Source organism: Tasmannia lanceolata, unplaced genomic scaffold (assembly GCF_043159265.1).
Source record: "Tasmannia lanceolata isolate RefF3 unplaced genomic scaffold, GAP_Taslan_0.1 ptg000023l, whole genome shotgun sequence".
In the NCBI taxonomy this organism is placed as follows: domain Eukaryota; kingdom Viridiplantae; phylum Streptophyta; class Magnoliopsida; order Canellales; family Winteraceae; genus Tasmannia; species Tasmannia lanceolata.
In genome coordinates, this window is record NW_027518700.1 from 6,392,247 (window position 1) to 6,417,049 (window position 24,803).

Here is a 24,803-nt window from a genome sequence, read left to right on the forward strand (position 1 = left end):
TCACCCATAGCATTGAGTCTATAGTTTATGTGCTCATTGGGGCTGTTCCTGACATGAACACAGGATAGCAAACTTATTTAACTATAAACTCTAACTTGCTATCCCCACAAAGAATAGCCCATAATTCATCCTGTAACTCACTCTCCACAAATGGATATAACCAAATGCAAAACTAAAACTGGAAATGTAATCTAACAAGATTTTGGAGTGATCTAACAAAGATAATGGAGATTGCTTCAGACCACCTCAATTGGAAAAATGGTAAATGGGAAATGATATGAAGGCACGCTTATGATTCTTCCAAATCCCCAGCTAACGTCACTTTCTATTCCAAAATAGAGAACATAGACACGCGGCATCAATTTAGAAACATGTTAGGGGATTACGTGAAACATGCACGTCTTCGTAGGGATTCATGTGGCATTAGACAGAAGAATGGAGGATATTTAAGTCATTTTAACGACAGATAACAGGTCTGACCGAGAGGCGGACACCAAAGGAACGGTGAGCCCAAATCCATAAATCGTGTGGAATCCGAAATTGAGCTTCTGATTTTACGATTCCTCTTAAATACTCAGACTGAGGGGATGAATCGAAACTCGAAAGAGGGAAATAGAGGAAAAACCTAAATATGGCCTGAAGAAAACCCTAGTTCCCTTTCTGTGGCCTATAAAAAGAACCATAGTTTTTGTTTTCCCCTATTTCTCTCTAACCCTAGCTCTTTAACCCTAGGGTTTCAACTTTCAATGGTGTGAGAGCTTGGGGAATCTTAGAGGGAGAAAAAATGGCGTCTGCCGAGAAAAAATTGGAGGAGCAGCTCCTTGATGCTGGAAACAAACTTCTGAAACCTCCTCCGGCTTCTGTTGATGATCTTCTTTCTCTTCTCGATGTGAGCTATTTTTTTTTTTTTTACTTTACTTTAATATTTAGGGCTTCATTGTATGAAAGGAAACCATTTTCCTGTTGATTTTGTCAAACATGGTTTTGGAAGGGTTTTTGGTTTTGTTGTTCTGCTAGGATTTGATTTCTTGTTTCAGACATTTCTCTGATTAGTGGAATTATTGCGGGATCTTGTTTTAGTTTACTAGGGTTTGTCCTATCATTTGTGGATGAATATGTATTGGTTTATGATGAAACCCTGCTTGCCCTCCTAATTTCATTTGTGGCTCTATTAAGTGAAGCCATCACATGCTTGTCTTTCCTTGTTCTGGTTAAACATATTTTTGTTTCTTTTAAGCCCCAAGAAATGGATATGCCTTTCTTTCTTTAGGTAAGTCAGTTTTTGTCGAGCAGTCGTTTAGTTTTGTTAATAGGTTAGTTTACAAGATTGTTTAACAAAGATCATTGTCTTCTGTTGATGATATTCTTTCTCTTTTCTATGTGAGCTTTATTGTATGAAAGCATTTCTGTTGATTTCGTTGATTTTGGTTTCGGCAGGGTTTTTGGTTTTGGTGTTCTTTTAGGGTTTGATTTCTTGTTTGAGACATTTATCTGCTTTATTCATGGCAAACAGTGGAATTATTGCGGGATCTTGTTTTAGTTTACTAGGGTTTGTCCAATCATTTGTGTCGGATTTGTGTCGGGTTTGAAAGGATGAATATGTATTGGTTTATGATGAACCCATGGGGCATGCAAAGGCTACCTATCAGTTGCCCTCATGCCCTAAGTTCATTTGTGGCTCTATTAAGCGCGCTCCTTACCACGTTTAGCTCTTCTCAGTATAGAAGCCATCAGGTTAAACCTATTTTTGTTTCTTTTAAGTCCCTTGCCTTGAGGAAGAAATGGATATCCCTTTCTTTCTTTAGGTAAGTCAGTTCAGTCTCTTTATCATTTTGTCGAGTAGTCGTTTAGTTTCATTAATAGTTTAGTTGACAAGATTGTTTAACAAAAGTCCACCCCTAACATAGAGGTAACCGCTTTAAGAAAGGAATCAATATCTCTTTCGTTTATCGGCAAACCCTTCCAAAGGGACCCTCTCAACTTTCTATCTCTTTTATAGATTGAAATAGCCTCTTGTCACTTTACTAATACGGCCCGTATGCTGCCCTTGAGTCTCATGGAAAGCAAGTTTTTAATTAGGTTTCAATCTTGCTTTCAGTTGGTATGGCAACGAAAACATTTCGGTTTTGGTTGGAAATTTCAGTGAAAATCTTGTAAAATCTCAGAAACGTATGAAAACATGCAAATGACAGAATTTTACGCTGAAAGTATAGGAAATTCTAGAATGAGCTCAAATACACACTTAAAAACCACTACAAATGCAAGAGAACCGTCCATAATGGTTTAACAACATTGAACATCTCTTACAACACACACCACAATTCACATGTAATTCATATCAATATCTATACATAATATATATCCGTTTCACATGTAATTCACACACACACACACACACACACATATATATGTAACCATATTAATGTAGGATCCACCAATGCACTTACGGTTTTGGTTTGAATATGCATTTTGATTTTGGTACGGTTTTGGTTTCAATATGCATTTTGGTTTCGGTATATGTTTTAGTGGGGATGAAAATAGAAATATTTTGGTCATTTTGTATTGGTTTCAATGAAAATTTAAAACCATGATGGCAAGAAGTTGCGATCAAACTGCTCGCCTTATCGAAGTACCGGAGGTGTGCGGAGCCAAGTGTGATATTGTTAAGGGCTGCGAGCTTAGTTGTGAATTTCGTTCTGTTCCATTAGTAACGGAGGAAATGTTTTGTTTCCGTATGGAAAATGGAACAAGATGCATATATATCCTGTTTCGCCCCAAATTCTAGTCAATTCCGGAGTGTTCTGGCTGAAAGAAGGCAAAAATTACAGTAAATATTGCTTCTGCAGGAATACACTTTTTTTTTTCTGAAAAATTTAAAGTAATGCTCTCAAATGGCTTCATTTTGTTTTTTTTTTTTTACTATTTTACACTTATTTTTATCATTTTATAGCCGTTTGAAGGGCATGTTTTAGCTTTTGTCTCCCCAAACAAAAAAGCTTCATAAACTTATCCAAGACCTCGTTATCTACAATAAATTTAATGTTTTAAGTAATTAACCGTGTTTTTGTTAAATTTGGTTCATATGATAGTTTCTTATACTTTTCTAACTTTTTATTTTATTTTTTGAATTTTTTAAACATCTGTTACAATTAAAAATAATTTCTCCATCGCAGCGTCTTTTCCAAAACGGAATGCCGAACTAAACAGATTCGCCAACTAAGGTCACAAGTCTACTTTTTGATTAATTAATTGGTGTGCGACTGAAGGATCCTATTGAAACACTTTTAATTTTCGAAATGGCGACTAAATTTCAATACTATAAGATATGTTACTCTACCATTTTTTTCAAATACCATGGATTAATATGGCCTGGGACTAAGGTCACTTAAGCAGGAGAGCTGTGTTATGGGTTACCTCATTGCACGGTTCAGAGAACAGAGCACTTGTTGTGTGATGCAAGTGAACATGTATCTTAAAGTTTCATTGTTCGCTCCCTCGTCGACCCTGCCTGCGTTTCCACGATGGCTCGAAAACACGCTCATTCTTCATCTCGTGAGCAGCCCACATCATGGGTTCATTGGACACTAAGTCCCTCAAGCTAAGTGCAAGTCTTCCATTGGAGGCATTGTGACGCCACAGACAAATCCGCCAAGTCTTACAACCCGACAGTTCATTGCAGAGACCTATGCCATGAACCAATCCGTAGGACTGAAACCCACATGGTAGCCAAAGCCATCTGGAGGCAAGACAAGGTCCGGCCAATCTCTTATCCACCAAGTGCAAAGACTTTGGTGCTCATACCATCGCATTGAGAGACCATTTTCCAGGTTGTGGCACTAGTCTACTTTCCTGCCCGGATAGCTGAGGCCACCGAGTGTCACGTGGACGTAGTTGGAATTATAACTAAGAAGTGACCTTGTCTCGTTGCGTCTTCAAAAGAATGTTAGTAGAGAACGTTTGGTGGTCATTCCTTTCTAATGGCTCCCGTGAATGCTAGCCACCCCTCCCTCCTGGCCCAACAGGCTATGGGTCGGAACCTTCGTGGTTTGCTGAAGGGTTGTACAAGGACCTTGCTTGTGTGTGTATTAGGCACCATAAGAAATTGATTTGCAGTTCGTAGGCTTGCTCAAAGGGAGCTTTGGGTGCAAACCATGAGTTTTCTATAGGGATGCTTCGGTTTCTTTGATCGCGGACAGGGGCCAAAGATAATGCATGTTGGGTTGGGTTCTCACTTGCATTGCGTGTACAGATGGTGCGCGAGGTTGCTGCTATATGTTACCTCTGTACCGCGATATGTCTTGTGGGTAGGGCAATCTCTAGGCTTTCCACGAGTTTGTTTTGGGGTGCTTCAGCCCCACCCTCGCGAGATGCAAGTCTTGCGGATAAGTCCATGGGGCATACTTGTTCCTTGGATGACCAGGCCTTCGGGTTTGGGGGATTGTGATGTGGCGGACAATGCCTCATTCTTTGGCCGGCTTCAGTTATCCGAATGCTCCCGCGATGCGGTGGTGTGAGCGCCTAAGTCCTTGGGCTTGGCGGCACAGAGCGTCGCTGGACCCGGTGTCGCTTCCAGACTGTTGGAGTTGCCTTGCGAGACTTCAGTCCTGTGGATTGATTCATGGCATAAGTCTGTGCCTTGGCTGCTGGGTCGTAAGACTTGGCGGATTGGTGCGTGGCATCGTCATGCCTCACATTGGATGGACTTTGCATTTGGCTTAAGTGCCTTATGTTCGATGTTCTCGTGATGCAGGCTGATCGTGAGAGTGGGCTTAAGGCGTAGGTTGATCATGAGAGTTGGGCATGACAATACCAAGTTTAATAGCTTGTTGAAAGTCTTGGAGATCGTAAGAGTTAAAAGATGTGCGTGGCATTAACAAACTCAGTAGCATGCTAAACAACTTGGAGATTGTGAGCACCAACAAAGCATCAAGAGGTGTTGGGTGTGTAGGGCCTTTAGGTCCTTGCATTGGAGAAGGCTGGCCTTAGCATATGCTTATGTTGGAGCGCCACGCGGGTTTGTTTGCTTGAAAAAGAAAAGGCTCGTGACACAAGTAGCGAGGCATCGGGTTTTTCCCGTCCCGATCTGCCAAATCTGAAGACTTGGTCATCCAAGGAGCAAGCATGCACCATGGGCTAATCCTCAAGATTTGCGTCTCACGAGAATGGTCGAAGTCACCCGGACATGAACCCATAGAAAACCTAGAAATCAGCCTACCCACATAGGCAGAGTTATACTTAAATCTCTACACCAATCCGTATGCGAAATTCAAGTGGGAGCCCAGCCCAACATGCACTGCTTTTGACCCCGTCATCGACCTGAAAAACTCACAGTCCACACCCAAAGCTCTCTTAGGGCACCCCTACGAGCAACAAGTCGATTTCCTGCTGTACCTCACGCATAAGTAAGGTCCTTGTACATTTCTTTAACACACAACTAAGGTTCTGGCCCACAACTTGCTGGGCTTAGGAGGTTCGCATGTGGGATGCCAACCCCTTAAGGAGTGGGAGGTAACCACCCCGCTTAGACAGGAGTGCCCACCAATTGTCTTGTAGTGGCATACTTTTGAAGATGCAATGAGATGATTCTCTTTCTGATTCTAATTCTAACTGCATCCCCGTGACACTAGTTTACCTCGTGGCTCTGTATCTAGATTTGGATGTTGGATTCAAATCCATATACCAATGCGTTCACTAATGATACTCTGGTAGTAATACATCATTAAAAAAGGTGCCAACACTAACTGCAAAACCAAATAAGTAGTAAATCATCAAGGTCTTCATCAACTATAGAAGCAACTATAGAAGAGCTCCTGTGGAGCTGATGCTAATATTTGCGAGAAAGTATGGAGAGATCCTCAACAGATTATCTATAATAATCACCTCCCACACATGTAGGCGTGGTTCGTCTCCACTTTTTATTGGCATAGCACTGCTTGATATTAACTTCCAACCTGCAGTCCAAACTCCAAACGTTGGTTTCCATGAAGTTTACTGACCTCAACGACTTGGTCCTCTTAATCTCAGGGCAATTTTATGCATCTGCTCATGTTATTATTGCTGTCATGTAGTGTCACCAAACATTGGTTTCCATTATAGTGTACTAACACCAAAGGCACCCATTTTCAAAATCTGCCATGGGGTGTCCCAAGTCAATTTTCAATTCTTGAGCTTCAGTCTTGAGCATTATGGAACATGATTTGGTACTAGTAGTGGACACCGGATGGATATTTCTGTTTGATGCATTAATATCATGCTTAAAGTACACTCATTGAAATAATTGCCATGCTTATTGTTTCATTGTTACTGTTGTTTTATATGCAATTTAATTTTTTATTATTTAGATTTAGATACACCATAGTTAATATATTATAAATTCTCTTTTCCAAGTGAATACAGGCAAGTTTTATAAATTTTTATTTTATACATGTCGTATGGGATACCTGTACAGGTGACCATTTCCATATCCCTATCTATATTTGAGCATCATCATATCGTGACATTGATTAAGGCATTTGAGTAATTATTATGCATGCATTTGTTTTCTGTGATTTATGAACTGCAAATGCTTGAGCTTCTATTACTAAACCATCTTTAAGTTATTTGATTAATTATTATGCATGCATTTGTTTTCAGTTGTTTATGAATTGCATTTCCTTCTGCTTGCTTAACTGGTTTATGCATTTTCTCTCTCTCGTATGTGTCCATGGTTTCCAGCGAGTTGAGGGTTGTTTATCGACGGTGGAACAATCACCATCCAAGGCCATGCTAAATGCCCTTCAACCTTCAATGAAAGCATTGATAGCAAACGAACTTTTGAAACATTCAGATGTGGATGTGAAAGTTGCTGTGGCGTCATGTATCAGTGAGATCACAAGAATAACAGCACCAGATGCTCCCTATGATGATGAATTAATGAAGGTAATGAAAATGTGATCTCATGTTTTTTTTGCTTTTTTTGACTGGCACGTGGTCTCTTGTTTTTAACATCATATTTTCAGTTGTTTGTCAGCTGCAAGTTCCTCATATTTCATTTATATCGAAATATTTTACTGAGTATGTGTCCATTTTATTTTTTTTTCAGGAAATTTTCAGGATGATAGTTACGTCGTTTGAAAATTTGTTTGATATGTCTAGTCGCTCATATTCTAAGAGGATTTCAATTCTAGAAACTGTGGCAAAGGTTAGGTCATGTGTTGTGATGCTGGACCTCGAATGTGATGATTTGATTCTTGAGATGTTCCACCATTTTCTGAATGCCATAAGGTAACAAGGTTAATGCTGGTAGTTTTGTTAGTTCTTCCATTTTTTTAGTTATTTCTATTTAGGAAGAGCTCCTGATATGGAATTATATACACTGGGGGCTGTCTGTTTTAGCTTGTTCCTCTTCTTGAAGTTCATTGGCTTCAAAGTATTTTTCCTGCATATTTAACATTTAATAGAAAAATTCTTTGTTCTGCACCATTGGCGGCTCATTTTTCGCTTAATCGATTGTACTAATTTTTGTAGTCGTATGTTTCCTGCTAACACAATCATGATTTTCTTTTGTTTGATTGCTTACGTCCATGATTGTTGGAAGGAATATATGCTGAAGGTTCACGTATATGCATGTATGAAATTATGCATATTTATCAAACTCAGCTACCTCATTTTAATGGGTTCTATTTTTAAATGGTCAAGGAGGTTATTAAATGTTAACCATTCTTTTCTTTCACCTATGATTTTGGTTTTAGTATACGTTTCGGTAGGGATGGAAACAAAAACATTTTAGTTGTTTCCTGAAGGTTTCGATGAAAATTCCAAACCATGGCATACAGGGCTTCCTCTACATGAGGACATGGTTTCCCAATTAAATAATTGTGGAGCCCTCAAAATCTTCATTGGACATTACTAGTGAAGGGTATGTTCCTTCTTTGCGACTTTAATGCTATTAGCATTAGCATTCAGGAATCTTTATTTTTGAAACGACTTCTAATGATGCCTTATTGTTCTTCCAGAAGACCATCGTTGTTTAGAGATTTGCAGTCTGTCGGCACTCACTTGTGTGCCAAGCTTGTGAAGATCAATATCATATTCTATTACAGTCAATCTGTTTCTCTTTTATAGTTTTATAATATGGCTATGTTTTTTTTTTTTTTTGAATTGAGTAGGTCATGAATGACTTGGTTAGCTGCGCAATGACAGCCCCCACCAACTTGCACGGTCCAGATGCCACTCAATGATTGCTATGTTTTCTAGGCATTGTTATCATGGATGGTGTTGTTTTCCAGTTCTTACTATTATGTATGGTGTTGCATGTTATTTGAACTTAGTCGGTTTCCCATATTCAATTGGTGCAGTGTTTGTTTTGTATTGCTTTTGTTGTAAATGTTCATGTGTCAAAAAATAGGAGCTATAGTTAACATTTTTGTGCGTCTGAAAAGTGCATGTTTGGCTGCCTTATGTATTTTCGAGGCTACATGAGTGGGAAGGTTTTGCATTTGGTATCTTGGGAGGGTTTTTTGTTGGAAGTGCCGAAGGCCTAAATCTGATGAATATCCATGGTCTCTGCTCTTATCTTCTATCTCGTTGATCATAAAAAAAAGTTAACATCCTTCTGACTTCCTTTATGTGAACTATGATGCCATTTTCCCCTCCAACTGATGTAAGCTTCACTTTTTTCGTCCACCTCATTAGTTCATGGTGCATTGTACCTCGTGGCAATAACATATATTGTTATGGGTTGGTGGTTGATATCGGTTTACCGGTAATTTTGGGTTCGAGGTTTTAAATTTCGGTTTCAGTTGCCATGGAAATAGAAACATTTCTGTTTTGGTTGGAAATTTCGGTGGAAATCTTGTATAATCATGGAAACAAACGAAAACATGTAAATGATAGAATTTTGAGATGAAGCTTCAGAAAATGCTAGAATAAGCACAAATGCACACTTAGAAACCATCACATAAGCAAGACAACTATCTATAGTGGTTTAATAACATCGAACACCCTGTCATGCATGTATGATAATTCAGTATATCCCGCTTTTCACATGTAATTTATTTAATTATTTATACATAATACACACGCCACATCACCTCTAATTCATAATAAAATAATTATGTAATGTGTAGTGATATAGTCAACCACTATTGCACTTATGATTTTGGTTGTGGTATTCATTTCGGTGGGGATAGAAACCGAAATATTTTGGTCGTTTTGCTCTGGTTTCAGTGGAAATTTAAAACCATGTTTGGGCCATCTGTTTGGCTTTTGCATTTCTTGCCACCTAGATGGTTTCTTGTATTGTCCAACCATGGGGTTGTATTCAATTTATGTGTATGGCCACCTAGAGCAGCGCGGGGTACTCGTTCATGAAGTCGTAACTCGTAAGTCTCACATACGTTGATATGGTCACTGCAAATAGCTTTTTGTTGCTTCTATGCCCCATTTCCCCCTCCCATCCCACCCCACTTGTTCTTCACTGATGGTTCTATCACTTGTGTACTCCTCTTTTACTGATTTAATTACCATCATTTTCTTCTAACTGGTGGCAAAAGAGGCATCGGTATCCATCCCATCATTCATGTACATTATTAGCATTAGCTTCTGTTCCTTTTGCCTAGTATGTCGTTATGTAGTAAGCTTCTATATTTTTTCGTAGTATGCTTGTCTTTTAAGATGGATTTTGTCATGAAATTTGGTGTTTTTATTTGAATTCTGGGTTTTTTTGCTAGGATTTAAATATTCCATGTTTTATAATAAGGTGGCGGCACCATTCAAAGCTTCTAGAGTTTCTATTTTGATTTCGAGGAGGTTTAAGCTGATGTAGAAAGATTGAGTTAGGAGTGGTTTATATTTAGGAATGATGATATAATGTTTGTTTGAAAGGTGAGTTAGTTTCTTTAGAAAACTATAATTTTAGTTCGTAGAGGATTCTAGGGTGTTGTGTCTTGCGAAGGTTTTGGTCATTTGATGCAGTACAAGATTTTAATCTTGTGCAACTGATCCTTTCTTTTTTCTGGTTTTCATATAAACTATGATTTGGCTGACACTTCGAATTTATTGCCGACTCACGTGTCTTGTCGTGTCCACACGTGTCGACACTCCTTTGGAGTTTGGACACTTTTGTTTGTATTGCTGGAAGTGTTAAGACTTAATGTGGGTGAGTGGACAGGTTTTTGTACGGTGTCAAGTGTGACATTCTGTTTTTTTATTGAATATTGTGTTTACCTTATTTAGACAACTCGTATACATGTCGAAACTGGACACACGAATCTATATCCACAAATCATGATTACATATACTTTCTATTTTAGTTGTGTCCCCGTTTCTAAAGTTTGGGGGTTTGCTGTGTCCGACACTCCGTGTCTGTGTCGACACGCGACACTCTTGTCCGTGTCCACAAATCATAGCATATAAATCAACACTCAATACTCTATTTCCCTCTGTCATATTGCTCTCCTCTTTATGTATTCTATGTTTTTTGCTTGGGTTTGAATTACCTCATCGTATGTTTGTGGTATCTGAGCAGGTTAATTTCTGCATTACTTATTATTCAATTTTTTTTCTGCATTACTTGTCTGCATGGTGCTGACCCCAACTTGCTTGGGACAAAGGCTTAGTTGAGTTGAGTTTTACTTGTCTGCATGGTCTTCTGGGATTAATAAAGTGCTTCTTATTTTCATTGACCTTCTATTAATTTTGCTTCTGTTTTGAGTTTTTCCTTTGCACATTTAAAAGAACTTGGTCCTCTGTTCTAAAATTGTCACCCAATTCTATTTGCTATGCATTTAATATAAAAACGTGCCTTGTAACTGGCCTGTTCTCTCCATTTACTTCATTTTTCTGGTTACTTATGCTTTTTTTGATGTGTTTTTTGTTGAATGCATGATTTTTATCTTTGGCGTTGTATGTTCGTAATAGGATGGAAAACTGTGTTTAACTTTCAGGGACAGTCATCCGGACAATGTCTTTTCCTCCATGGAGACAATTATGACCCTGGTATTGGAGGAGAGTGAAGATATTTCATCTGAGCTTCTCTCTTGCCTCTTAAGCAGTGTGAAAAAAGAAAATCTGGTAATTTTAGCCCCTTGACATTTTTTTTTGCTTCATTCCTTTTGTTGTTTCTGTGTGCGGGATTTACTGATCAGATTTAGTCATTTTTCAGGATCTTTTACCTATTGCACGCAGATTGGGAGAGAGGGTAATATCGAACTGTGCTGCTAAGCTCAAACCTTACCTTATGCATGAAGTGCAGTCTATGGGCAATTCTTTGGATGATTACAGTAAAATTGTTGCTTCTGTATGCCAAGAGGCATCTGAGGTCCCGGATCATAGCGATTTAAATACTTCTGGTCAACCTTTGGTGCGTTACTCATTGTTATTCTCCATATCTAGTTTTTAATTTTATAGTCGTCCTTATGGGTCGTTTCTTTGTTTTTTTTTTTTTTTTTCGTTTTGTTTATGCAATATCTGGCATTTTACAACTCTTTAATAACATGGGCATGTTAGTGACATTAATTTTAAAATTTATTCATCAATTTCTTTGGCATCATTGACCAACATTTAAACCTGAGTATCCAAATTAAATTTTCATGACAATAGTTTGAAGCAATTATGGTAAAGTTTTTTTATATTCCAAATCCATATGAACAACATAGCTACAACGGGCAAGCTGTCGCAGCATCATCGATTCAAGAAACCGAAAAGACCGTTTTTAGAAAAAACATAACATATCATAAGGGAACCACGATGATGATGATAAGCTTGCTTCTCTTCACGTTTTCTTGTCAATTTGTCCATTATATTGTTAGTTGACCTTAGAATATGGTTAATGGTATGATTGATGACCAACATAGGCCAAACACTTCTAATATATAGTGTGCTAGTCTCATAGGTCGCAATGGTAACTTCAATTCTCATGAACTCAAATTCCTAGAATCTTCTTCCACCAATAGATTACCGGACTACTACGCCTTGAAGACTTGGAGATTGGTGAGTAACACTCATGTTTTTGCTTTGTCTTGATCGATATCACCTATCATCCTTAAATATGCATTAATAACTTCACCCAATGTGTTCCTAGATATACCCCTGCTCTTGTTGTCTTGGTTGTGATGTTTAGAACTATACGGATGAAAACTAATCTTTCTATCCATCAGTTCTTCTTGAAGATGAAAAAATATCTGATTAATTTGCAGCTGTAAAACAATCACTCGATGGATGTGATCGAGTCCTCTACATTCTGATTGGACCCAGCCAGGGAATGTAAGATTTTTGATTTCCTTTAGTCACCCTCAGAGTTTCCTACATTCAGTAAGTTTATGATCCTTATACAGTATTATGGACTTGCTCCATTCTTTTCTACCCCTACCTATCCCCAAACATCACAAGCCTTATTACATGACAAGTGACCAGTCTTAAATTTCGACCGAAATACGAAATTTCGGACAGATTTCAGTCAACACCGAAACCGAAACGTACTGAAACCGAAATTTACCGAAATTTTGATAAAATGTTTTTTTTTAAATTTTCTTACCAAAATTTCGATAACATGGTTTTTTTATTTTCTTACCGAATTTCGGCCCAAAAAATTGAAATTTCTTATCACCTTACCGGATTTCGACCTAAATTTCGGCATTTCGCCCGAAATTTCGGTGAGCACTGAAATATGTACCAAAACCGAAATTTAAAACCATGCATGTGACAACCTTTGAGGTCCTTTATGCAGAAGTTTCATCTAATTCTCATGGATGTGGACAAGGTCACAACCGTGGTCATGGTTGAAGTAGAGGCTGCCAATGCTTGTCATACAATCAATTAAGGATTTCACAATCCTTGACTTGGGGTCTTTTATCCACGACCTACTCAAAGAGCACCTCAGCATGGTCTGTTACCTACACCACTATCTGTTGGAAACCCTTCATCGATGCCTCAAGTGTCCTTGTGTTTTGGGCTTCATTCCTTTTGTTCTGGCATTCTGGCATTCTGGCTTCCATAGCCTGTTATATTTCCAGTCGACATAATCACAATGCTCTTACTGCTACTATCCCTACAATTTAAAGTATTAGCAATGCCCACCAACGGCTGGTCCACATTCTTTTTTTTTAGTATATCTCTTTTGTCTCCATTCGAAGCTTCTTCTTTACTTGACTTGGGTGCTACGCATCATTTAGCCAACTGGTTCCATATTCTCGTTCATCTCACTCAGTGCTAGGCTATGAATCTTTTAATTCCCATTACCCATGTTGACTCATGTAACACATCTTCTCTGTGAATGCTATTAAGATGTTCCCGTCTACTATTGGCCAGGCATGACCCCCTCTGGTACTTATTGAGACACGCAAATTATTTTTCACTTAGTTCATGGGGGTGCATTTGCTATGTGCAGATACAATCTTCCACTCAGAAGAAATTCTCCCCCGTGGCTGTCACATATATATATCTTCGGTTCGGTTTAGGGTCCCAGGACCCCAAACCGAGAACCAAACTGAAAACCAACGGTTCCAAAATTTTGGAACCAGAACCGGGCCACATATTTTCAGAACCGAACAAACCAAATAGGCCGGTTCAGTTCGGTTCTTCAGGTTGGACCCGAACCGTGTCCACTCCTAGTCAAGAGCACAATAGTGAGACTTGCTCTTGCTCTAGCCAATACCTTTGGCTAGACTCTTAGCCAGATGGATGCGAATGATACTTTTCTTCATGGCTCATTGAAAGAAGATGTGTACGTGGAGCACACAGAGGTTTTGAAACTCTGTTCAAAGAGATCAATATGTCTTTAAATTTAAGAAGGCAATCTATGGATTGAAACAGGTGCCTCGAGCATGATTCAATAAGCTTCACAATACACTTAATTATAGCGGATACATAAGAAGTATGACAAGTCATTCTGGTATGTTTTGGTGCTAGTATACGTGGTTAATATTATCATAACAAGGAGTGATAAATCTGAAATTCCAAGGCTCAAATATGGCTTGAAAGACGCCTTTGATATGAAGGACCTATGTGAATTACGATACTTTATTGAAGTGGAGATGGAGAGATATGATGAAAAGATGTGTTTGACGTATGCTTGTGGACCTGCTCAACGGGTTTAAGATGATGAATTGCAAACTAGTAAGTACACCAGCCGTAGACATTAGTGGAAAAGAATGACAGGTCTAGCAAGGGAAGGGGTAGAAAAGCAAGGTTTGGAGTTTTTTAATTTTCTGCCACCTTGATCTACTCCGCTTATGTACTTTATTCCTTTTCCTTTAATTTTCTTTGTACTACGCTGGGTTGACTGCCTCGGTCTTCCCTTTTCCTTTGAATGAAATTTGCATCCATTCAAAAAAGAAAAGAAAAGAATGACAGATTTAATGATTGTCCTAGGAGTATGTTAGGAGCACTCCTCTGCCTGACTCTTACTAGACTAAATATTACCTTTACGGTGAATCAGGTCTGTCAATATCTATACGATACAAGAGAAGAGCACCTTTAGGATCAACTAAGAAGATTCTTACCCACTGTCTGTCTGATTTTATAGAGCAGCAAAGAAGCTAAGGATTGTAGCAAGATTGAGTGTAGAGGCGGAGTACACGTCCATGTCTTCTAGTACATTAGAGCATACATGGCTGGCATCTCATACAAGAGTTATGTTTGAGATGAGGGACTCATATTCTTTACTCTGATAATCATAACACCATTAAAGTATTGCAAAATCCTGCCCTTCTTACTTGACCAAAGCACATTGAGATAGATTAATGGCATATGTGAGAAGGTAGAAGATGGTGATGGTTATCCTAGCTATCTCTCTAGTAAAGAACAAGTGGCAGACAAGGTTTGATATTTCGGTTTCGGTGGAAATTTAGGTGTAAATCTTATAATTTCGGCCAAAATTTTTAAATTTCAGTTTTGGTTTTAAATTTCGGCCCTGGCCGAAATCCGAAATTTTAGTATTTCGGCTGAAATTTAGAACCATGATGGCAGATGTATTCATGGTGGGTCTAATAGGAAATCATCATCATTAATTGACAAGCTGAACATGTTCTATATAACATAATAGCTTGAGGGTGTGTGGGGTGGGGTAGGGTGTTTAAGATAGTCAATTTTTTTTACTAGGGGCATTTTATTCATTTTACCGATGCTGTGTAAAAGCCAATGTAAGCAGTATTTTTGAATTAAAGAAGTTATGAAGAATTAATACTCCGATCAGTGAGGTGGGCATTTGTAGGGCCCATGGGGTAGCCGACTCTAGTGAAGCAGAAGTGAGAGCAGTATGTCAAGGAATAAAGCTAATTGAGGTTGAAGACATGGACAAAGTCATAGTGGAAGGGGATTCTCTAAATGTGATAAAATGGCTTAGAGGATCCCATCCATATCCTTGGAGATTTGCTTCTTTTTTTGATGAGACTCAAGATAGTATGATTGGCGTGAACATATCTTTTCGTCATGTGAGTAGATCGGCTAACACTGTTGCCGATAGGCTTGACAGGGATGGCATCTCCAAGGAGGGCTTAGAGTTATTTGACAAGTTACTGGAAACTTCTTAGTTAGATGGGAAGCTCGCTTCCTTGAAACTCGCTTTGGAAGCTAAGTTCTTCTCGCTTCCCAAATTTAAGGGACGCTTCCTACGTGTTTCCTCCTAATTAAAGATCACGCTTCCTATTTAGGTGATTATTTCTTCCTAAAAGAATATTTTCTTCTTTTGATAATGCTGAAAGATCTTATTTTAAAAAAATGCATTTAAAACTTGAAACTCACCTTAAGTTTCAAATGGAATTTATGTGGAACTTTTCCCAAAAATCTTAGTATTTGATGAGTATGAATAAAACATGTGAAATTGTAAATTTCTAAAAATTAGTAATTTTAATTAGTCACATAGTCTTATTTTCTACCTGTAATCCTTACGTATAATAACCCTTCCTTCCCGACCTACTACAATTGTACTCTTTCTATGCACTTTTTTGCTTCTAATGAGGCTTTTATATGCTTCATTTTGACTTTCAATGATACTTCCTAAACATTTTTTCTTTATTTTCTTTAAAACTTCTCGCTTCCCGCTTTTTTCAATTTTCTAAGCCCCTCGCTTCCCGCTTTTGCTTCCCACATCGCTTCTCGCACTCGCTTCCCACTCTGGCAACTATATTTTGACTTCCTCCCTCCTTGAATCCTTTTTTCTTTTCTTGTATTCTATTATGATTATCATATGTTTGTATTGACCACCTCGGTCTTGTTTATTCTAATGAAAATTTCTACCATTCAAAATAAAAATAAAAATTGAAGAGTTAATACTCCACCTTATTTCTCCTCTTCTCTTTTATATAATTTTGTGTGATCATCTTTAAAAGATTTTTTTACTTCAAATGGGGTTAACCTTTCCCCCCCCCCCCGAATGGTATGGGTTTAACTTTTTTGTTAATTAACTTTCCTTAACCAAGTTAATAATTTCTATTAATCAACTACTACATTCGGTAACTAAGAAGACTTAACATTGTAAGTACTTTGCAACACAACTACACCATAGTCCAAAGTTCCAAATCAAAATTATAAGTGAGAAAGTTAGAAGAAAATTAAGAAATTAAGAGCCTTCATATAGATTTTCTATTAAGTATTAATGCATATGGTAAGGTGGTAAATGATCAGTGCTAAGCTTTCACCTTTTTTAAGTTTTATTATTTTTCTTATAAATATAATTATCTTAAGTAATTATGAGACCAAGTTTAGTATATCAATGAACCTCTCGGTTTGCTCCTAATCAGCCGCTTCGGATGGTTATACCGATAAAATTAAAATACAGGGCGGGTTTCGATTTTTCAAAACATATGCTGGCGTGATGAAGGCAGCTTAAAAAATGGCCGGTTTTGGTCGATCTGGGCTGGATACACTAGTTGGGGTCCGGTTTTTAGAACATTGCTCGTGATTGATGCTAGTTTCTGCTTATTGGTCTCGCAAGTTGACATAAATATAATCATTATGAGTAATTATTTTTTCCTGTTCACTGAACTATATTCTTCAAGCTGATGAGACCAAATTATCTCAAAGGACTGGTTCTTTTCGGATTTTGTTGCTTCTATACCAGTATTTTTCCACTTTCTTTATCTTATTTCATTGAATATTTGAAATATGAGAACAAATATGTGAAGTTTCAATTGTTTACTGATCAGGAGGCTGAAGAGATGGTGCCAGAACCGGCATGTCCTCAAGATGTCGACCCTGCTATGGTTAAGTTGCCAACAACAGTGGTTAGCAATGGTACTGCTCAAACTGAGAATGACGATGCCTTGGTTGGTGCAAACTCTCCAAAAAAGAAACCCGAACGTTCCCATCGTAGTAATCAATCCAAAGCTATAGTTTCTATAACTAGAGATGAACCTGATAGTTTGGAATCTCCGAAGACTGTCAAACCAGAAACTATGCCAGATCAAGCTGCCAAGAAGACGAGGGGTCGGAAAGCTACTTCCTCCGCGCAATCAGTTGAAAATTCTGATCATTCTCGAAATGACACTGAAAAAGAAGCCGTTGGAATGACAAACAGCAAAAATGGTCCCACCAAGGAAGCCGATAATTCACTTTCGGAATGCCCATCTACCAATGAGACAGTTATTCCATTAGAAAATGAAAAGAAGACTGAGCTTTCATCGCCAACTGGATCACAGAATGAAACTCGAAGTATTTCACAGTCCCCTAGTCAAACCCAGCCAGAACCAACTCGGCCCAAAAGGGGCCGGCCTGTATCAAAGAAGAAAGCAAGTGTAAATGCAAAAGCCGAGCACCCTGCTTTGCCTTCAGAAATGAACGAAAGTTTATTGAGTGATCAAATAGGGGATGGAGCACCACAATCTATGAATATTAAGTCAAAGAAGGAATCCGAGGGAAACAGTGATTCAGGTAAAAATGTAGATGCAGTGAAAGAAAATGAGGATGAAGCAATGCCATCCACGCATGTTAGCTCGAAAAAGGAAGCTGAGATCATAAGTGGTTCCGAGGCAAAACCTCCAAGGCGCTCAGGGAAAAGGTTACGTGATGTCGTTGAGGTTGGATCATCAAATAAACAACAAAGAGCTAAAAATGAGCGGCAAAAGGAAGCTCCTATTGCTGAACAGGGTGCAATAGAAGATTTGAGTCTGAAGGTACTGTCTATGACTGTTCAGTTTTTCTTTATTTTAAATTTTCAAGATGTGACAAGTCATGATTTTTCGTATTTATGATAATGTTTGCATTTTCTGCCATGTATGGACAGAAAATGATGTCATCACCCAAGGCTTCCAAAAAATCATCAAATAATGATCAAAGTCATTTGAAGGCAACCCCTAAGACGAAATCCAAGAAAAAACGTACGCCAGTGATGGAAGAGGTAACATTTCTTTGATTTTGTTGTAATTTAAAACTGCACATCTGATTGTTGAAACTGTAAAATTCCAGTTATGATCTGAATTTTATTTTTGTTATGTTTTAGCTGTATGGTTTTTTGACTTCGCACGTTATGTTTTATACTGTTATAAATTCTTGTATTGAATATCTGACCTACAATGAGTGGATTGTTTTGGGTTTGATGACTGTTATATTATTTTTCTTTCTATTTTTCTTTTGGACATTTTAGTTAAATGAAAGTAGATTTATCCGAAACTCTTTGTGCATCCATTTTTGTTTTTAGGTTATCTTATTTCTTTCAGATATATTTGAGCTTTATATATAAAATACTGGACATTCTAGGATCAGCTTCTTAAGACTTGGGGAGGTTGGGATTTTGAGTTTGAGAATTTACTATACTGGCCCCGGTCGTATTGACATTATAAGAGCTTTTTTGCATTCATTATGATGAATGATACATGCATTCATGTGCTGAATGCTGTGAATGAGATCCGGGGATGATGGAGAACTATGATACTCAGGATGAGAACACCGACACCGACACAGGAACAGAAATACGACTGACATTTACAAAATGTATGGCATCGATATGGATGCTGATATGGTCATCCCATGGCATGAGATAACAAACAAGATATCTCTCAACACACCATAAAACTTGACTAGATTTAACTTAGACGGCGGTATTAATAAGAAATTTCAAATAGTACCTGTAAAACTCACACAATCAAAATTATAATTGTAAATCTGTAACACTAACCAGCAACAGACATGTTAGACAATCAGAAGAGTGACAAGTTTGAAATGTGTCAATTATTTTTTTGTTTTTGAAAAATGTATCTGGTACGAATATTATGTCGTGTTGTACATGATACATTCGCCTCAAAGTATATTGGTACAATAGGTGGAGATATGTTTTTACTGATAACTTTTTCTCTCTCTCTCTCTATATTCGTGTTAGAAGAAGTCTTTATTAATGTAGTCTGTTCACTTCGAGGGAAAGGAATGGAGCTTTGGCTAATGGATATTTTTGGAACCATTTGCACTGTTTTAAATTTCAGTTAGTTTCTGAGAGCTTTTGATGGGTCAAATGCTTTTCTGTCCTTTGAGAAGCAGCTTTTGGATGGCTGTTGTAATGCCTTATGAGGAGCCAAATACAAACCTCATTGGCAATAGTTTTGGTGGGTCAACATGGTTTAGGGAACAATTTGAATTTGACATTTTAGGTATTGCTCGCTCAAATTCTTGTCGTATATTCAGTGGTTGTTTTGGGTTTTCTCTATACGATCTCATGGTGGGAGTCGAGATCGTTATTGAGCCTCACGAATTTTGTTGGGTATAGTCTTTAAAGAAAGCTTGTATATCATCATACATTTTGGTGAGCTTTAATTGCCTTTTGTTGCTCCCTTTTTTATTTTTCTTTACTATTAGAACGATTTTCAGTTTCTAAATTTTTTATCTTCTAAGCATCCCTTAGTAAATTTTATCCTACCACCTACCTCGACTCTTCTGATGACACTGTTGAGTGCTCAATCTTCTTTAGCCAAAAGCTATCTGCATTCTTGATTTGGATTCCCCAATATGAGACTTTAGTCAAATTCTAATTTAGTGGTGCAAGACATTTTGATGATAGTGCGTCCATGATATATGAGAAAGTGCCTCTATGGTGTTATTTGTGCTCTGAGCGCTTTGGAAAAGTTTCAAAATCATGGAGTAAGTCCAAAATGAGGGCCATTTTTATTGTGAAAATCTGGAATACTATCACTAGTATTACTGCATACGGCTCTCATCCAGTCTCTGTTCTTTTTCATATGATAGACGAGGTAGAGAAATGATGGAATATTTTATTAGAGCATTTTGTTGTTTTTAATAATTTATAAGAGTTACCATTAAAAAAAGGAAAAAATTGGAAGGGTCTGCCAAAGGCAACATACCCACTTAAAAAGAGAAATGATGAATTCCAGTTTGAGGCCAACTCTAGATTGCAGGGTGATAATGGAGGAGAATGTTCAAAAGTGTTGTCTGTTGTTGGTATGCTGCTGGGGAAGATGTGAAAATTCAGGTTCAGAACAATCCAAGAGCTGTTAAGGCCTATTTCCTCCCATTTTCTATTTTTAGATTTGATTTGATTTTTCCAGAATTTTCTGGAATCATGTGGACTGGTTTTAAAGAGTCCTTACCAAAGCAGTGTACGACCTGCACACTTCAGCAGTTAAAAAGAAGTCAAAGTGCAGAAAAATTTCTACATAAAGGTTCAAACCATATTTGATTGGGTTTAGACATCCAGTCAAAGAGCCCAAGCAGGATTAGAAGTTATGATGGTTTTAATTCGCTTTTAAATCTTCATCGAGACCAACAAGAAACAATTGAAATGTTTCTGTTTCATCCCCATTGAAACTCATACCGAAACTATAACTGTAAGTGTGTTAGTGTGATACCATACAAGTGCGTGTTGCATAATTATAGTTATATAAATTGCATGTGAAATGAGGTGTATGTATTATTTTTAAATGCTAAGTTAGAGTTATGGAGAACTACTTTGGAATCCCAAGGTTTTAGACTGAGTAGGACTAAGACAGAGTATATGGAGTGCAACTTTAGTAATGGAAGGAGGCGGGATGAGGATGTAGTAAATATGACTGAACAGGAGGTACCTAAGAGGGATATCTTTCGCTATATTGGTTCAATTCTACATAAGGAAGGAGAGATTGAAGGGGATGTTAACCATAGAATAAGAGCAGGTTGGTTGAAGTGGAAGCTTGCCTCAAGAGTCCTGTGCGACCGTAAAATCCCTACCAAGTTGAAGGGAAAGTTTATATAAGACAGCTATGAGGCCAGCCATGCTGTACGGCTCAGATTGTTGGGCCACCAAGAAGCAGCATGTGCATAAGATGAGTGTAGTGGAGACCGAGGTTTTAAATTTCAGTTACGGTGGCCGAAACCGAAGCATTTCCGTTTCGGGCTGAAATTTCCGTCGAAATCATATAAAAATATGATTATGATTTCGTTTATTTTTTAATTTCGACCGAAATGTCTAAAATTTCGATGTCAATTTTGACGATTTCGGTTGAAATTTCAGCTATTTTGGTGGAAATTATAGCATTTCGGTGTACATTTTTTATTTCGGCGTACATTTTTAAAATTTCGGTGAAATTTCGGCAAAATCTTGTAAAGAAATGACTTCATGTGAATTTCGTTTCTGTTTGTGCCGAAACCGAAATATTTTTGCTGAAACGTTTCGTTTCGGCCGAAATTTAAAACCATGGCGGAGATGCGAATGCTTAGATGGATGTGCGGCCACACAAGGTTAGATAGAATTAAAAATGAAAACATTCGTAAAAAGGTGGGGGTGGCACCAATTGAGGAGAAGATGAGAGAGCACCGCATAAGATGGTTCGTAGGCCTTTGGATGCTCCAGTGAGAAGAGGCGATTCGTGCCAATCTGGAGTAAAAAGAGGTAGGGGCAGACCGAAAACAACTTGGGGTAGAAACAGTGAGGAAGGACTTGATAGCTAGGAACATAACAGAGAACATGACCTTGGATAGGATAGGATGGACGAAAATGATCCACGTAGAAGAATCCAACTAGAGCCAGGATTAGAGCCGGGTAGATTCCTCTCACCTTCTTCGTGAAATTTTTCTAAAGGATTCATTTAGCCGACCCCAACTAGTTTGGGACAAAGGCTTTGTTGAGTTGAGTTGAGTATTTATTTGCATTACATGTGAAATCTGAAATGTACTGATTTACTAGACATGCACGACAAAGATGTTAAACCATTATGAGTATTTTTTTTTGTGCTTATTCGATGATTTTTGAGTTTGTGTTTGTGCTTTTTCTAGCACTTGAACTTTCATCTTAAATGTATATTATTTACATACGTTAATATATGTTTCCATGATTTTACAGGATTTCCACAAAAATTTCCATCCGAAGCCGACAAATTTTCATTACCACCACTACCGAAACACTTACCAAAACCGAAACCTGAAACCTTGGATTTTAAATAGTTTTAATTGGTTTGGGAATTTTTTTTCTTGCAATAGTCTGCAATTTCTGGGTTCTAATTCACAGAAAGCATTAGTAGTTAGTTGGTTTTTGAACTTTATTTTCTATGAATTACGTCTCTTTAAGGGAATCTAGGGGTTGTTTGTGTGTTAACGCTGACTGGAATTTCTTACTTTTTAAGTTGCTGAGTTTCAGGACTAGAATAGTTTTGCTACATATTCCTCTTCAGTTCATGTGATGTGACTGCTTTGTCTTCCTCTTCATTTGCTGCTGCTTTGAAGGGACTTTTGTGTTGTTTTTGTTGAAGGACTGGTTTTATAATTCGCTGATTTATTGTTTGTTTGAATGTCAGACTTCTGAAACTCCTCATCGTGTTATACATCTTGATGGGAGCATTGTTGGTTCAACCATTAAGGTTTGGTGGCCTGATGATAACGAGTACGTTCTTATGCCTTTTGTGATTTCTCGTGAATGTAATTTTTTTGTTTGCAATTCATAGTTATAAATATCAGTTTTTCTATTTTACAATACTCTTCGCTATAATTGCACTACAATGTTGTATATTTTTATTATGGTATTGCTTATTAGTGATTCAGCTTATTCACAATCAGCTGCCATTCTACGTTTTCCAGTTTGTGCTAAGATATTTAGTTGGTTTAGGACCACGATATTAGCCTACTTTCAGCTAAACTTGAAATAATGTCACACCAACATGTACCTAATAATACCGATTAATATACTTGAAATGCATCCCTATTAAATTGGATTGATATATCGGCATTAGAACAATTCCTAATCAATCCTAAGTGCCTTCAAGACAACTCTACGTAACTATATAATTTTGTGCAAGTAAATCCGATCATGGATGATTACACGGAGGAGTTCGATTTAATTACTATGTGCGGTGTAAATCCTGAAGAGTAGACTAATGCACGCTATTCCCTATTTTTTGGAGGCTTATAGAAGGAGATTCAAGATGTGGTGTCACTTCAACCCTATTGGAGTTACAACAACGTGTACAAGTTGGCCATTAATGTCGAGATGCAACAGAAGCGACGCTCAAGTCATCCAACGATGTCTGAGTTCGAGAATATGCCTTGAAACCCATTGTCAACTAGGAAATCAACTAGTTTCGGTCAGGTTGCGGCAAATCTTAATTATGTCGGTGGTGAAAATGATCGTAGAGAGCGTGACAAACGGGATGGCGATTGAAGGGATATTAGTCAAAGCTCTAACCCTTCAGGCAAGCCAAAAACCGGTGTGACACCTAAGTGCTTCAAGTGGCTTGCGTTTCAGCCATATAGAGATAGAGTGCCCAAACCAAAGGTACGTAAATTTGGTTGAAGAGTTTGATGATTTGGTTGAATCAAAGGTTCTAGATGAACAACCACGCTTTGATGACTACAACGATGATGAGGGTGATGAGAATATTTATAGCGATCACGGCGAAACGTTAGTTATTTGGTGTGATACGGCTAAAGTTGAAGAAAAGCTTGACTAGATGCGGCATAATATTTTCGATACAAGGTGGACGTTGAATGGAAAAATTTGCAATCTCATCATTGATTGTGAGAGTTGTGATAAGGTGGTGGTGCGAGAGATGGTCGACAAGCTCAACCTTAAGACGGAGAGGAGGCCAGCGGCTTACAAGCTTGCATGGTTTAGAAAAGGGAATGGGGTACTTGTTAACCAATGTTGTTTATTTTCTTATTCTATCGGTAAACAATATCATGATGCTTAATGATGTGATGACGATGGATGCTTGTCACTTGTTGTGGGGTCGAACGTTGCAATACGATCTTAAAACCATCCATGATGGGCACACAAATACTTATACGTTTGTTAAGGATGTCGTGAAAGTGATTTTGTCCATATAAGATGGAAAGTATTCCTAAACCTTTAAAAGGGGAGGGAAGTAACTTTCTATCCACTCCCGAATTATTGGAGGAATCGAAAGGAAATAAGGGATTGATTCACGAGCACCACAAAAAATACAAAGAATTGGCTGATAAAATTAGGAAGCATGTGAAATTTAAAGGAGACCTTGTTTTGATCAACGTGCAAAATGAGAGGTTCCCAAGGGGCCAGCATGGCAAGTTACAAGATCGAACCGATGGACCGTTTTGTGTACTAAAGTGTATTGGTGAGAATGCTTATATGATTTATCTATCATGCGAGATGGGCATTTCTGCAAACTTGGTTGATCTGGAGGCATATCATGGAGATGATGGTATTGATCATTCGGACTCAAGGACGAGTCCTCAACCAGAGGCGTTTGATGCTGCTGCATCTATTAACGCAGAAGCTCAAATTCCAAAACTCAACTCAACTCAACTCAACTCATCTCAACTCAACAAAGCCTTTGTCCCAAAGTAGTTGGGGTTAACAAGCTCTTATTCCAAAAAATAAAGCAAAAAAGGATTCTTAAGAAACCTTACTATTTGAAACATTACCCTTTATAATCATC

At 37.9% G+C, this 24,803-nt stretch overlaps 1 protein-coding gene across 1 annotated transcript in view; it reads left to right on the forward strand.

The window, feature by feature from the left end:
* The first annotated feature begins 552 nt into the window (after positions 1 to 552).
* Positions 553 to 24,803, forward strand: part of LOC143855657 (sister chromatid cohesion protein PDS5 homolog D-like) — a 31,811-nt gene continuing 7,560 nt past the window's right edge. Inside the window, exons 1-8 of the mRNA XM_077365726.1 lie at positions 553 to 889; positions 6,715 to 6,918; positions 7,082 to 7,263; positions 10,926 to 11,052; positions 11,144 to 11,341; positions 17,124 to 18,089; positions 18,200 to 18,313; positions 22,689 to 22,774. Of these exons, the coding sequence (XP_077221841.1) occupies positions 785 to 889; positions 6,715 to 6,918; positions 7,082 to 7,263; positions 10,926 to 11,052; positions 11,144 to 11,341; positions 17,124 to 18,089; positions 18,200 to 18,313; positions 22,689 to 22,774 (1,982 nt within the window). The 5' untranslated portion in view covers positions 553 to 784. The remainder of the gene's footprint in view (positions 890 to 6,714; positions 6,919 to 7,081; positions 7,264 to 10,925; positions 11,053 to 11,143; positions 11,342 to 17,123; positions 18,090 to 18,199; positions 18,314 to 22,688; positions 22,775 to 24,803) is intronic.